The 15,818-nt window shown below is 34.3% G+C and overlaps 1 protein-coding gene across 1 annotated transcript in view; it reads right to left on the bottom strand.

Moving 5' to 3' along the window:
• Positions 1-15,818, bottom strand: part of Cnbd1 (cyclic nucleotide binding domain containing 1) — a 482,897-nt gene that overhangs the window by 149,782 nt on the left and 317,297 nt on the right. The window contains 2 exon segments of the mRNA XM_021255941.2: positions 2,906-3,038; positions 4,152-4,289. Of these exon segments, the coding sequence (XP_021111600.2) occupies positions 2,906-3,038; positions 4,152-4,289 (271 nt within the window).

Raw genomic sequence — 15,818 nt, 5'->3', positions numbered from 1 at the left:
TTACATCAAATTCTTCCCAGAGAAAAATGGAGCCTACCAACCAATACAAAATAACAAAAGAAAGCGACATAAGTAGTTAAATATTTGCCAGGTAAACTTACTCTTTTTTATATACATGACACATATGAGAACAGCTTAATTAGACAATCACTAACTGCTATGGTCCAGTCAGGCACACACAGTAAGAAAAACACCTCGGAAGATTAGGAATGTGATACAAACTGGACAGGCTGAAATTGCAACATTGTATACATCCATGAGAGTCAGGCTCCCTTGGGATATAAATCAAAAGTAGGAAAATTTATGAAATTAACAAAGAAAATAGAGCTATAAACAAGATTAGTTCTTTCAAAGATTGCCAAGGATTAAGTCTAAACTCAATTAAGCTTTTGAATAATTAACTAAATCCCTCTGAAAATTTATCCAACATAAATTCTTAAAATAAGATCAAAACACACATCATTATGCTTTGTAAATCATAACACTGTTCATTTTAAACCCAGATAATGAAAGTATAATTTGAGTTACCTTTCCTACATTTTTTCATAATAATTCAAAACTACATTTTTTATAATTCAAAATAAATTTATATAAATTCAATAAGCATTAAAACTTATGCTCCTCTTTGATATATCAAGTTTGTCACTACCATAAAAGAAAATCGGATTAGTTGGACAGGACTTATTCTTCACCCACAAATGTTTATTTATAAGAACCACAGTAATTCAGTGCTGAAAGGCCCTTTAGTGATCGTCAGGTGAAATGTCATTCTTCTCTAAAAAGAATAAATGTTTCCTAGAACTATATAAATGTAAACACCATACATTTATATTTTTAGAATTCAGTGAAAATACATTTTTTACTTATTCAATGCAATCATATATATTCCAATCTAATAGTTTAACAAATTCCTCCATTTTTTCAAGTCATTTATCAAAAATTATTAAACTAAAATTAAAGAACAATGTGTTGTGTCTACTACCTTTCAATCTTTTATCCTAAATTTAAGTGTTTTATACCCATGTTTCAGGGTATAATAATATAAGATTATTAGTAGTAAGCAAATACATCAAAAGCACAGAATCATACTTTCCAAATTTCATATTCTTTTGGCCCACAGAATTTTAGATGTGTCTCATTTTTCCTCTATAGTCACATCAAATATATTTATATAATGATAGATTGACAAGGATGAGGTACCTTTTTTATACATAATGGTTCTGGTAGTAACAAGAAATAATATTTAATATTTCTGTACAAGAGTAAACCTATAAATCCAAAAAATACACATTTAAAAATTCTTTCTATGCATACAACAAATACGGCGAATTTTAAAATGCTAACTTCCACTTTTATAAATCAGTTTACTACTTGTCTTTCATATTGGAATTTTTACCTCATTCAGAAAAATACTTCATGAATTAAAGTACAATATTAATAATATTCAATTTGTATAAGAAAGAGAAATACATATATTTGACTAATCATGGGTTAAATACTATATTTCAAAAATGATAAAATACAAATATAAGCACAGAAAGAAATTTGGAGATATGGGGAAAATATGTTCTCAATAAATTCACCTGGTTTATTCTTTGAAACATAAACTTTCATCTATTGATACCTACTTTTTTCTATCAAAGGAACTAGGTATTCCAGGGCTAAGCTGACCCTAACTTGATTAATAATCCCCTCCAAGCATATCTTAGCCAGATCTCATGACATCTTACTATTACTGCAATAGCCTCTGGAATTTATAATTCAGACCCATCCCTTTATTGAACTTTAATCTTCAAGTTGGAAATGTCCCTAACTACAATTGTGGCTGTTAGACTATTCTTTGAAATCTTTCCCCTTCCAGTATAGCCAGGTACTATATCCTCTACTCAACTGGGAGGAGGGAAAGGCGAGGTTACAATCCTCTCTCTGTTGTTTGTGGCCATATCTTGTGAGGCAAAATCCCCACTGAAGGAGACACAAAGTGCTGATCCTCCTTACTACACTTCTTTCAATGCTAGCATTTGTATTTAGTTCCTTCTTACATGTGGAAAAATTCTGCGGCATGACTCAATTCTGCCTACACATCTGTGTATACATACCCCAGGGACTCCACATATCATTAGCATGTTAAATACAGAAAGATAGACCCTTCACTGCTATTTCCTCCTGGCTAGACCTCACTTATTTTCTGTACAAGTGAACATCTCTAATTCAGAAATCTGAAATCCAAAAGGCTCCAAAGTTCAAAATATTTTAAGTGCCAATATGATGCCCAAGTAGAAAATCCCACACCTAATCTCATGTCAGGACTCAGTCAAGGTGCATTAAAAACTATTGAACAAAATTATTGACAGTATAAAATAGAATGACTTTTTTTTAGACTTGAATTCTGTCTCCAGGATATCTTGTTATATATATTATGTGGAAATATTCCAAAATCCAAAAGGAACTCTGAATCTGAAACACTTCTTGTTCCAAGAATGTTGAAGAAGAGGATATTTGACCTGTAATTGTTATTTTTTTCCACTGATAAATGTAGATGCAGATTAATAAACCTGCTTTTAAGTAGTTGTCCAACAAGGAGGACAGGAAAAGATGGCTATATCCACCCCTTGATTTTCTCCTTTTCACTTCAGCCCTCAGTGTAAATATCAGGGTGATGCAAAGCAATAGGAATGTTGAGGGACATAGAGAGATAGGCAAGCCAGGCTAGTCCTGAAACTATACCTCAAGTCAGCACAATGTCATTACTAATAAAACACAGGAAATAATCTAAGTGCCAAATTCAAAGGTAATCACTAGAGATTGCATGTTCAAGGAAACATTATTTACAAATATTTACAAATATTAAAACTGTGAAGAATTATAAATTCCAATAATATAATATTATCTACAATTTACTCACCATGACCTGCAGGAAGTTTTTTCCATTTAATAAGTGCAGTTAGCTCACATATGGATAAAGTAGGCCACTCCTCATAATAGGGACACTTATGGATTAATTTCATCTTGTGTATATTTTCAAGTTTTGCTTTTTCCTAAAAAAGAGTGTCATGATCAAATTTCCAATAGCAAGTAATTTTAAAGAAATGAAAAAATAGCAAATAGAGAAATTAAAGATTGAAAAATGATGCAAATATAAATTAATATATAATATATTGGAATCGTATTCAGTCTTCATTGTATGCTCACATAGCCAGATTGAAATTTTAATCTTCAGATCATATTTCATACTTCTATAAATTATAGCATTTAAAAGACCATGTCATAGGAATTTGAACTCAAAACTCATTCAATAATAATAAGTGATGCTGATATTAGGAAATAAAATGAATAGAAAATGTTTTTTAATGACAACCCTCCAAAAATTGAAACAAATTGCTATAAGGATTCAACATAATGTTGAATTCTGAGAAAGTCATCTGCAATACTGGTAATGATACCACCAACTGAAAGGAAATCTCCACCATTAGAGGCCTAACTGAAGAAGATGAAGAAGATGGATCTTTCTCCATCTCTAGACAACATGAGCACCCAGCCTGCCAGTTCCCTACATAAGTAGCACCAAGCTTACAGCCTGATAAGAGCAGCAAGGAAAGCAGGACCTTGGGGACCTCCTAATGCCATCATTCAGAACAACTTCTTCTGATGTCCAAAGGAATACACAGAAGAGAAAGGGAAAAGTTTGAACTTGACTAGAAAACCAATAAATAATTAAATTTACACAAGTAAGTTATTGTAAAGCAGTAAAATTTAGGCATGAGAATTGAATTGGGATCAACTATTCATGTAGGTCTGAGTTTGGATGTCTGCTGATACTGTGAAAAAGCATGTCATCACTTTGAAGTCAGACTAAAACTGTAGAAACTTGGAGAGCAGTAGCACTACCATCTATCTCATCCTCTACTATTCATAGTACATGACATGCTGTTGACAACATATCTATTTTTTGAATGAATGAATGAATGAGTTTGAAATTCATGAAAAACCAAAGGACACTCAGAAACATATGTAATGTAAATTCATATAGAACTTTGCTTTCATCTCTACCTTGCAAGAGCAGAGACTATTTAAGAGATATTCACCAAATAAGGCACATTTTTATGTTCTCCAGATAAAGTCAAATTTTAAAAAGCATGTGGACATCATACCAATTTTAACTTTGCATAATCTTTTGCAGGGATTTTAAGAATTTCACAATCATCTTCTGCCACCACTGAGAGTGGCCTTGTTTCTAATTCAATTGCAGGTGTCTCTTCCAGGGATCCAAAGGTACTCCATTCTCTCAGCTGTGAAAATACCAGAGCCAATTTAAAGTTCATTAATGCTTATGAGCATAAAAATTGCCAGTGACAGTGAAAGTATAGGTGAGTCTGCAAAATAGATTATAGTTCAAGATCCAATCATATGAAAGAAGTAGCTCCAAAGACCCTCTACATGGATGGCTTATGCCTCTTCCCATGTCACTTCCTCAGGCCAAGAAAAATGTTCTATTCTTCATCAGCATGATGAAAATAACACTAGAAAAGTTCTGTTTCTGTTTTATTCAGTGATTAATTATAAACACAGGGCAAATGAATAAAATGGTATTTATATATTCTCTTTCTTATCCTCAAAGTTGAAAGTAATAATAATCAAGGTGTATATGTAGTATGTAAATTATTGGCATATATATAATTTCATAATTTAACATGAGAAAAATAAATAGTAAGCTTGGTATAAATAGTACCACTAGAATATATATTTTGAGTTATCAGGATATCAGGAGACTATTTATAGCTACACAGAAGATCTATATTCATGTTTACCTGGGAAAACAAGACAGTAGGTGAAGGAAAAGGGGCACATTTATGTAAGAGACTGAGGAACTTCTCAGAAAAAATATCAGATCAACATGGCTATCCAAGACAAAATGAAAGAACAATTTCTCTTCTGCTTCTCATGCATAGAAAGATTGAACATTTTTCTTGTTAACAAAATGCAGCTAGAATCTCCAGATATAAAGAGCTTGATTGTCCATATATAAAGAGAGAATTTTAAATGACAGTCACTCGTGAAACCAAAGCAGTTTTCAGTGCCATCAAACAAGGATAAAAAATATTTAGTACTAGAGCATGTCCTAAGTGTAGGAACAAGAGATAAGACTCAAGACGATGCAAAGAAAGGAATGGGAACTTAGCTGCCTTCCCTAAAGCTTAGAACTATGGGGGATTATGTCACATATGAAATGGAAAGAAAATTCTGCCACTAATCGATGAGAGCCCTATGCCGACTTTGCCTTCTAGCTGTGAAATTCAGCAAAATTTTCACAAAATTCAAAGTTTGGCTCTGCAATTTACATGGGTACTGAGGATACATTTGCAGATAGCACAAAAACCAAAGCTGAAAAGTTGATACAAAGCTTGCTATATAACTAGCAAAAATCTTAGGGTCTAAGAATGTGAAGTCTTTAAACCTTATATATAAATTCAAGGAAAATGAATTTCCATAAAACCAGTTCTTATGCATGACAATATCACAAGAAAAAATTGCAAGTCACTAACTAAAACCTAGATGAGGGAAACTCTACAGAGACATAGAAAAGAAAATGTGCAAACTAAAAGAAGCTACATACATATTTAAATATCTAAACTATAAATCAGAGCATGTCATGATACAAGGAAAACCAATATTGTAGAAAATAAAAAAGCCTTTTAGATATAAAATTATTGAAAGGAAAATTCAATGGACACATTAATTTATAGATTAAAATTAATCAAATAATTGATATTGATAAAATGAGAAAACCATCTTGATCAGATATTTAAAATATAAAAAGACTAGAAATAAGAAGGTAGATTTGTTAACTTTGGAAGGTAGATAGAGACCATTTAGCATAGATCTAATAGAAAATATGGGAGAAAGCTAAAAAGATGATACATAAATATAACAGATACAAATTTTCCAGAAGTGAGACAAAAGGTTACTCCTTCAAGCAGAATAACACAAAACCAAGAGATCCATTTGGTTTTTAATTCCTGCTCAGGATTTCATGTCCCTCTTATTTTTGTTTGTTTTATTTTTTTATTTTTATTTTTTTTAATTTATATAATTAATTGGTACATTTTAGGTATACAATACCTTTATATTTATCATTGGGTGTTTGTATCTGAACATGAGGTACCTTAGTTCTAGTGCAGACTGGTGCAACCACTGTGGAAATCCGTATGGAGATACATCAAAGAACTAGGACTAGAAGTCCCATTTGTCCCAGCTATTCCCCTGCTGGGTATCTTCCCCAAAGAATTAAAAGAATCATACCATAGCGATATATGTGCATCTATGTTTATAACGGCACAGTTTGTAATAGTTAAAACTTGGAAAAAGCCCAAGTGCCCATCAACCAGAAACTGGATAAAGAAGATGTGGTTTTTTTATAAAATGGAGTACTACTCAGCCATAAAGAATGAGAAACTAGAGACATTTACAGCTAAATGGATGCAATACTGAGGCCATACTCTTAAGTGAAATAAATAGGACACACATGTGTAAATACCAAATAGTATCTCTAGTGTGAGAAACTGAAAGTTTAAATAAGAATGAAAATGATTAAAATGAATAATTGATAATTTGAAATAGGAAAAGGTCCAAAGGTAGAGCGATGGTGAGAGGGGAAGGGGAAAGGGAAGAAAGGAAAGGAAAAATTATGAGAAAGAAAAAAAAAATAGAAACAGAGTCTATGTAAATAGGGAAGGGTGGTGGGGGTGAAGGATGCATAGGTAATGAGGATTTCATGTCCCTCATAATCTTCCCTTCTCCTAGCTCCTTTGTCATCTTGTGAGCTATGCATTTCAAGCAGACATTTTCTGCTCATATTTTTTAGTCTGAATTATCTAAAAAGCCATTATGAGAGCTGAGCTCAAGATTTTGAAAAACATTTGAAAGCTTTCTCTTTAAATTCATTAAGCAATATCATCAGAGTCCATAATATTAATAACTGTCAAATTATCAACACCCAATACTCTTTATATACCTAATTATTTTGGTTAAACTAATTTTAAAATAATTTATAATATTTCTATTTTGTTCTGTGAACATAGTCACCTTAAAAGTGTTTAAGAAAATATAGTTTCAAATTCTATACTTACAATTCTATATTTGCTTAAAATAGCAATTTATAATGAGGGTAAATTTTAGACATAATGTGAAAAAAATTACTAAGAAATGAATTTCAGTTAGAAAGGTACTGAGTCCAAGTAGAAACCATACAAAGAAATTGATAAAAAACACTGGTAAATCTAAATAGCATTATTGGTGTGTAATAATGTAAGAATTAGTAATAAGAAATATTCCTAAAGTAAGAGAAAATTAAGATGCTTTTACAACAGAGACTCAGGAGAGAACAGGTAGACAGAATTAAAATATCTGATAATCTTTACATTCTGAGACTAAGAAAGTAAAAAACATAGGTTTTCTTAGTTTAAATTACAAATGCAATAATGTAAAAATTAGAACTTTATGAATGGATAACAAAATAAGAGACCAAAAAGTAATGAAGTGAGCAATATGTGCTATAAACATGAATATAGAGAAAAACACCTCAAGTATCTAATAAAATTAAAATTTGTCTTAAAAAATAAAAACAAAATAAAAAGAAATAATTTTAGGAAAGAACCAATAATATTAAAACAAATGCAACAATTTCCTAAAGAACAGAACCAGATGAACCAATGCTCAAGAAAATGATACATAAAATGCCTTAAATGATATACATCAGAGGCTATAGTTATTACCTCTGGACACTGCAGGTAATTATTATTGTCTAAATAATACTTTTAGTATTTTTTGAAATACAGTAATGTCTAAACGAGGCAACATTACATATAAAACTTTTAAAATGACTTTTTCAATCTTTCTCAGATTTTTGGTATATATCATTCAAGAAGGCTATGTAAACAATCATATTCTGATGGGGACAGCTGGTAAGGGTGCACTAAAGGAACATTTCTTTCTCATGTAATTTGATTGAGAAATAAATTGATGGCCAATTTTATTGAGAAATAAAGTTTTAAATGTGTTAAAACACTTTTTTTAAAGTGTTTAAAATTATTAAAAACTGCTTTAATAATGTATGACCCAAATAATCTGCTTCTGAATAATAAGAGATGGCAAGTCTGTGCAGATTTCTTTTGAATAAAATCATGCCAAGATTTGTTTTCAACTGTGTTTTACAGAAATAAACTTTTCTGGAAAAAAAGAGGATTTTATAACTATATTTTTTTCTTCTTGCATTATTTTTCCATTTCTTCTAGCCTCCTGGCATTTAAACATTAAATAAGTTCAATAACTGAAATTAGAGCTGCTATTTTTAAACCAAGGAAAGGTCTTGCTCTAAGTCCTTCAGAACTTTTTTTCTTCTTCCCTAAAGGGTTGAAGAGGCAGAGAAATCACAAAGCTTCTCTACACCACAGGTTCATAACCTGGGCCCTGGATGAGCTCTGTACTTCTAAAAGACTCCAGAGTTTGTGACTATTTGTAACTTTCTGTTTTTCTTGAATGAATTTCTATATCTTGCATTACATACTCAAAGATGTGTGTCTCAAAAAAAAAGATTAATAAAGACTGTTTCCCACAGAAAAATGTTAAACTTCCCCTCAAAAATTTTACACCTTCTGGTTGTTCAAAGTGCATTCTCATAGCCAAAAGGAATGAATGATACATAAGAAAACACTGCTGGAAAGATGTTATATTTCATAACATTTCACACACTCATGGGGAACTTAGGCCATCATGAGGCTAAGAAGTGATACTTGAAAGACAGAGAAGGGAGTAACTCACTAGGAGGACAATGTTCTTGGGACCTAATAAATTTGTTTGGCTGAGACATTGGCATTTACGATTCAGTAGGAATTCTTTAGGCATATTCATTCCAGACCTGTACACTGAGTCAAATGGGAATGAATACCATTTCAATTAGAGGAAAGCAATCTTTTAAAATTTTGTAAATAAATATATTTTCTCTAAATACAACCTACAACTCAATTCAACTTTTAGATTTAGCCAATATATTTTCCTTTAAAAGTTGCCTAACCACAGCTTATTATGTCTTTCATGCATTTTGGCAAGAAGAGTCTAGATACCATAACTGAAAGAGAGCTGGAGAAAGAAGTTTGGTTTTTTTTTTTAACTTCCTCTAAAACAGACTGATTTGATGAAACATTTTCACCATTCCTTAGCTGTTCATTTAACATATCCAGGGTGCTTATCTGACTTCTATCTAGCGTGTGACCTTCTCTCACAAAATCATAAGCATCATCTTAGTCATCTCCCAGATTTCAAAAAAATTATTTCTTTTATTTCTGTTTATAAACATGCAATTCTCTAATAAATAAAGGCTCTCTAAAAAATTAGTGAGAGCACAGACTCACAGGCTTCCCTCATAGGCCCGCCATTCCATCGGTGAGTGCATGCAGATCCCAGGGAGCAGCTGTGTGGCCCAGATCAGTGCGGATGCAGGCGGATCCCAGCCCGGGGGGAGGGGGGGGCTGACCCCAGAAACTCCTGAGCTACAGCCCAGGCCAGAGGTCAGCCCGGAAAAGAGCTGTACTGGTGCACAGGCTTCAGCCAGAGGCCCGCCATTCCATTGGCCACAGTCAGGGACTCACCTGGAGAAGAGCTGAACAAGCACACAAGCAATACCCAGAGGCTTGCCTGATAAAAGTGTGAGGAGACCCTAGCCAAAGCCTGTGCAGACAACAGAACCTGGGGTGGACAGCTCCCAACCAAAGGCCCTCCCAGAAAACAGCTACATAGGGGTTTCAGGGAGAGACACACGTAGATACCATCCCAAGGGTGCACAGGCCCTAGCCAGAAGCCTGCTTAAACAAAAGGTCAGCTCAGGGATCCAGAAGGCCACCACTCTGAACCCAGGAATTGGTGTACTGGTGAGCAGCAGAGCAAAGGCTGTTCAGTGGCTTCTGAGAATTCAAGACCACTGGGTGACCAAAAAGTCCACTCCAAAAAGACACAGAGGGCTCCATCTGTTGAAATGAGAAGAAACGTACATAAGTCTCAAAATCAGACTTCCAGATCACCTAAGGCCACCCCAAAGGGCAATGAGATGGAACAATCTCATACTCAACCACCTGGGCTCCCTAAACTGGCAACAAAAGGGACCTGGAAAAGATGAAATCAGAAATAATTTCTCAGATAACAGCAGAAATTTTGCCCATAGTACAAGACATGATTAATAAATCTACAGCAGACACAGATTTTAAAACAATAGAGGAGCTGAGGAACATGATGGAATCCCAACATAGTAAACAAATGGAAACAATATGTCAGAAGCAAACAGATTTTCAGGAGATTAAAAACTCCATTGAAAGTTGATGCAGGACAATGAGCCAATGTGAGGATAGAATTTCAGATATAGAAGGTAGGATTGTTAATAGAGACAAGGAAAAGAAAAAATTCTTAAAAATAATAAGGGACCATGAGAAATCAATCCAGCAGCTGCTAGATGATGTAAAGAAGAATGATGTCAGACTGACTGGAGTCAATGAAGAAACAGGAGAGGGTGCAGGTGACATAAAAAAACTGTGAACAGAAGTGATGGCAGAAAACTTCCAAATAGGGGAAAAGAACTTGACATACAGATAAGTGAGGCATATAGGACTCCAAATAGCCATGATCAAAAAAATCTAAACATAGGCTTATAATAGTTAAGATTCTAGATACCCAACAGAAGAAAAAATTCTACAAGAAGTTAGAGAAAAGAAACAAATCACATACAAAGGAAAGACCAACAGAATCACAATAGACTTCTCAACACAAACCCACAAGGCAAGGAGAGCTTGGAGTGATATATTTCAAGCCCTAAAGGAAAACAGCCTCCAACCTGTGTGACAGACCGGCTGTCACCAATCAAATGGTTCCTGAATGGGGGAAAGGAGGACTGAGAAAATAAGACAAAGAGACAGAGTCGGGAGGGCTCCCAAGACCGAGCAAGCAAGTTTATTTTCACCTCTCTTTTATACACTCAGTGAGTTGGGTCATTAACCATGACCTTTATCCAAAACACCTGCTTCATTTGTTGCTAGTTTTCTAGACACTCCTCGCCCTCATGGGCTACTTTGTTTCCTGGGGTTACAGAAGGTTCACCTTGTTGCTAGGGCAAACTCTAAAGGGAAACATTGGAGTTAGTGGAGAGACACGGTTCCCCATTACATAGTCTCCTGGCCATTTATAACAAAGGGTAAAATTAAAATGAAGCTTTTTGGCTGACACTGCTCCCCACAAACCCGGATTGATGTACCCTGCAAAACTATCTTTCAAAATTGATGGAGAAAGAAGATACTTTCATGACAAAGAGCACTTTAGGAACTTCACAAATACCAAACCAGCACTCCAAAAAATTTTAGACAATATCCTAGGAAAAGACAATGAGGATCACAACCCCAGGAAGCCCAGCAGAATGAATCCTTCAAGCACGACTAGAAATTAAATGCAAAGGGGAAGAATCCAATAAAAAGAAAAAGTCATGACAATGATAAGTCAATACATATCAGTTATGACCATTAATGTTAACAGTCTCAATTCACCAATCAAAAGAAAGAGACTGGCAGAAAGAGTGAAGAAGCAAGATCCAACAATATGCTGCATACAAGAAACACACTTAATACATAAAGAAACTCATACACTGAAAGTTAAAGGGTGGAAAACAATACTCCATGCTACGTGAACCCTCCAAAAAAAGCAAGACTAGCTATCCTCTTTTCAGAACAAGTGCATTTCAAACCAACACTGATTAAGAGAGACAAGGACACTACATCCTTGTAAAGGGAACAATCCAAGGGGAAGAGATGACAATCATTAATATATATGCACAATACAGTAGTGCATCCAACTATATAAAACCAATACTAATGGACATGAAAAGTCAAATAATCACTAATACAGTAGTAATGGGGGAACTCAGTACCCCACTGTCAAAAACTGATAGACCAACTGGAAAAAAAAAAAGCAATGAATGATCCCCAAAGCAGAGAAAGACCCAACTGAAAAAGAGAACTATAGGCCAATCTCACTAATAAACCTAGATGCAAAAATGCTTAATAAGATTTGGACAGGTAGAATGAAAGAAGATCATCAAGAAGAGCATACACCCTGACCAAGTGGGATTCAACCCAGGGATGCAGGGATGGTTCAACACAGGCAAATAAATCAATGTAGTACACTATATCAGTAGAGCCAAGAAAAAAAAATACGATCATCTCAATAGATGCATAAACACATTTGACAAAATCCAACATGCATTTACGATAAAAACCCTACAAAATATTGGAATAGATGGTCTCTACCTCAATCTGATAAAAGCCATCTATGAAAACCCAACAGCCAATATCATACTAAGGGGTCAAAAACTGAAGTCCTTCATACTAAAATCAGGAACAAGACAAGGGTGTCCACTATCACCACTCCTGTTCAATATAGTTTTGGAAACTTTAGCCACAGCAATTAGACAAGAGAAAGAAATGAAGATAGGAAATGAAGAAGTCAAATTGTCATTATTTGCAGATAACATGATACTCTATATAGAAGAACCTAAGCACTCCACCAGAAGCCTTCTAGACTTAATAACCAAATTCAGTAAAGTAGCTGGATACAAGGTCAACACACAAAAATTAATAGCTTTCCTCTACAAAAGCAATAGATTCACTGAGAGAGAAAAGGGCAAACTTCTTTTCACAATAGCATCCAAAAAACTGAAATAACTAGGAATTAACTTAATAAAAGAAATCAAAGAACTCTTTTCTGAAAACTATAGCAATCTGAAAAAACAGATTGAATATGATATCAAAAAATGGAGGGGCCGGGGATTTAGCTCAGTTGTTCCGCCGCCTGCCTCGCAAGCACAAAGTCCTGAGTTCTATCCCTGATACCAACCCCCCCGCAAAAAGGGGATGAAAATGAAAAGACATCCCTTGCTCCTGGATACGGAGAATCAACATAGTGAAAATGCCCATACTTCCAAAACTGCTATATAGATTCAATGCAATCCCAATTGAAATCCCAGCAGCATACTTCACAGGCATTGAGAAAAAAATCCAAAAATTTATTTGGGACAAGAAGAGAGCTAGAATAGCAAAAGCAATGGTAGGCAACAGAGACATGGCAGGGGTATCAAATTCCCCAACTTGAAACTATACTACCAAGTTACTATGATAAAAACAGCATGGTTCTGGCAAAGAAATAGACCTGAGGACCACTGGAGCAGATTAGAAGATGCCAAAATAACTCCAGACACACTCAGTCACCTCATCTTCAACAAAGGAGCCAAACACTCTCACTGGAGGAAAGACAGTCTCTTTAATAAATCGTGCTTGAAAAATTGGGTTTCAACTTGGAAAAGATTAAAACTAGACCTATATCTCTCACCATGCACTAACTAAAATCAAAATGGATTAAAGATCTAAATATTAAAATAGAAACACAGAACCGGTTGGAACAGAGGTTAGGAAGAACTCTTGGAGACATTGGTGTAGGAAAAGATTTTTTGAACAAAACCTCAGTTGCTCTAGAACTGGCACAAACAATCAACAAGTGGGATCTCTTCTTACTAAAAAGCTTCTGCACAGTAAGAGGAACCACCAACACTGTGGAGACAACCCACAATGTGGGAAAAATTTTTCATCTGCTGTTCCTCAAACAGGGGTCTACTATCTAGAATCTATAAAGCATTTAAAAAAATCAGACCTCCCAAATTTAAAGACCCAATCCAAAAATGGACATCTGAAATGAACAGACATTTCTCAGACAAAGAAAGTAGAAATAGCAAATAAATACATGAAAAAATGCTCAACATCACTGGTCATTTGAGAGATACAAATGAAAACAACACTGAGATTCCACCTCACCCCAGAAAGAATGGCTGCTATCATGAAATCAACCAATAACAAATTTTGGCAGGGTTGTGGGGAAAGGGGAACACTGCTCCACTACTGGTGGGAGTATAGACTGGTGCCACCACTCTGGAAATCAGTATGGAGATATCTCAAAGAACTAGGACTGGAATTCCCATTTGACCCAGCTATTTCACTGTTGGGTATTTTCCCCAAAGAATTAAAAGAATCATGTGCATCCATGTTCATAGCAGCACAATTTGTGATGGCTACAATTTGGAAACAACCCAGTTGCCCTTCAAGTGGAGACTGGATAAAGAAAATGTGGAGTTTTTTATTTTAATAAAAGGGAGTATTACTCAGCCATAAAGAATGAGAAACTAGAGACCTTTATAGCTAAATGGATGCCCATTGAGGCAATACTCTTAAGTGAAATAAATAGGGCACACATGCGTAAATACCAAATAGTTTCTCTAGTGTGAGGAACTGAAAGTGTAAATAAGGATTAAAAGGTATAATAGATTATGTGAAAGGAAGAAAGGTGCAAAGGGGAAGGGGAAGGAGGAGGGGTAAAGACAGAAGGGAAGGAATTAATGTGAGAAAAAGAAAAAATGGAATATTTTACAGCTATTTATACACATTTATTAATGATGCTTCCAATTGACTATTACCTATCATTCTATGAATTATTATTTTGTTGCCAAACAATATGTTTGCAATTATGTTTTCTTATATTTTACTCAATTCTTTAGTTTATGCCATTTAGAAGTGTCAACAATTTTTTTCTGTGGAAGACCATAGAGTAAATTTTTGTTTTTTGTTTTTTTGGTTTTGGAGATTGAACTTGGGTCCCATGCTTGCACAGCAGGGGGCCAAATCACTGAGCTAAATCCCTGGCCCAGTATTCAGTTTTGCAAGCCATTTAGTCTCTCTCATAATTACTAAATACTTCCATTCTAGCATCCACAATCTGTAGGGTATGAGTGCATTGGTATTCATTAAAACTTTATTTGCAAAAAAAAATGATTATATTCCAGTTTTAGCTTGAAGGCTAAAGAATGCCAACCTCAGGTGTAAGCCTTCATATTATGAAATCTGCACATTCTTTACATTATTTATCTTTTAAATTGAAAACTGCATAAAATAATCAGGCCACAATCCTATACAAAATATACTCTTTAACATTTGACATAAAATAGTAGTGAAATTTTATATTATCTATGTTATAAAAGATTAGTACTAAGATGTGATGTTTGTGTAATTTAAAGAAGCTTGAAAATTACATGATTTAATCTTTTTTCTTTCTATTTTTTTCACGGTGCTGAAGAGTGAACCAAGAGACTGGTGCATGTGAAGTAGGCACACAACCGCTGCCTTTGCATTTGCTTCTGTAGCCTCCCCTCTGTTCCCTGTTAATGTGCAACCTCTAACATTCTTTTGACTTGGAAATCAGATTTGCAGCCTTGTTATCTTTATGTGTTAAACATAAGTATGATAAATTATCATCATAATCATCATGTGAAGCTCTTTAAGAAATAAGTACCAATGTGTGGGAATTTTGCTTGGTCTGATGAAATGTAATGGTTTTGTTATTAAAAACTTTTTGTATATTCTTCTAATAATATAAGAAATTGGCAGCTTCTTTCTTTTTAGGTAAGATACTATTGTATGTACATATAAAGAAAACCCTTTCAGAAAACAATTATATGCCTATAATTACCTGAAAATGTGTGTGTGTGTGTGCACGTGTGTGTCTGTGTGTGCATGCACACATTTATGTTAGTCAAGTAAAGTCTTATTCCTCTCTTTAAAGTTCCATCACCATTGAGCACCCCAAACAGTGTCACAGAGAAAATACTCAATAAATTTTCTTAATGATTTTAAATAATCTAGTCAATTCCATCAGGTTCCATTTATGCACATAGATATCTGAAGAGG

This window comes from Heterocephalus glaber, unplaced genomic scaffold (genome assembly GCF_053883595.1).
Source record: "Heterocephalus glaber isolate CG9 unplaced genomic scaffold, H.glaber_assembly_v1.0 deba00001553, whole genome shotgun sequence".
Classification (NCBI taxonomy): domain Eukaryota; kingdom Metazoa; phylum Chordata; class Mammalia; order Rodentia; family Bathyergidae; genus Heterocephalus; species Heterocephalus glaber.
This window is presented reverse-complemented; position numbering and strand designations above follow the sequence as displayed.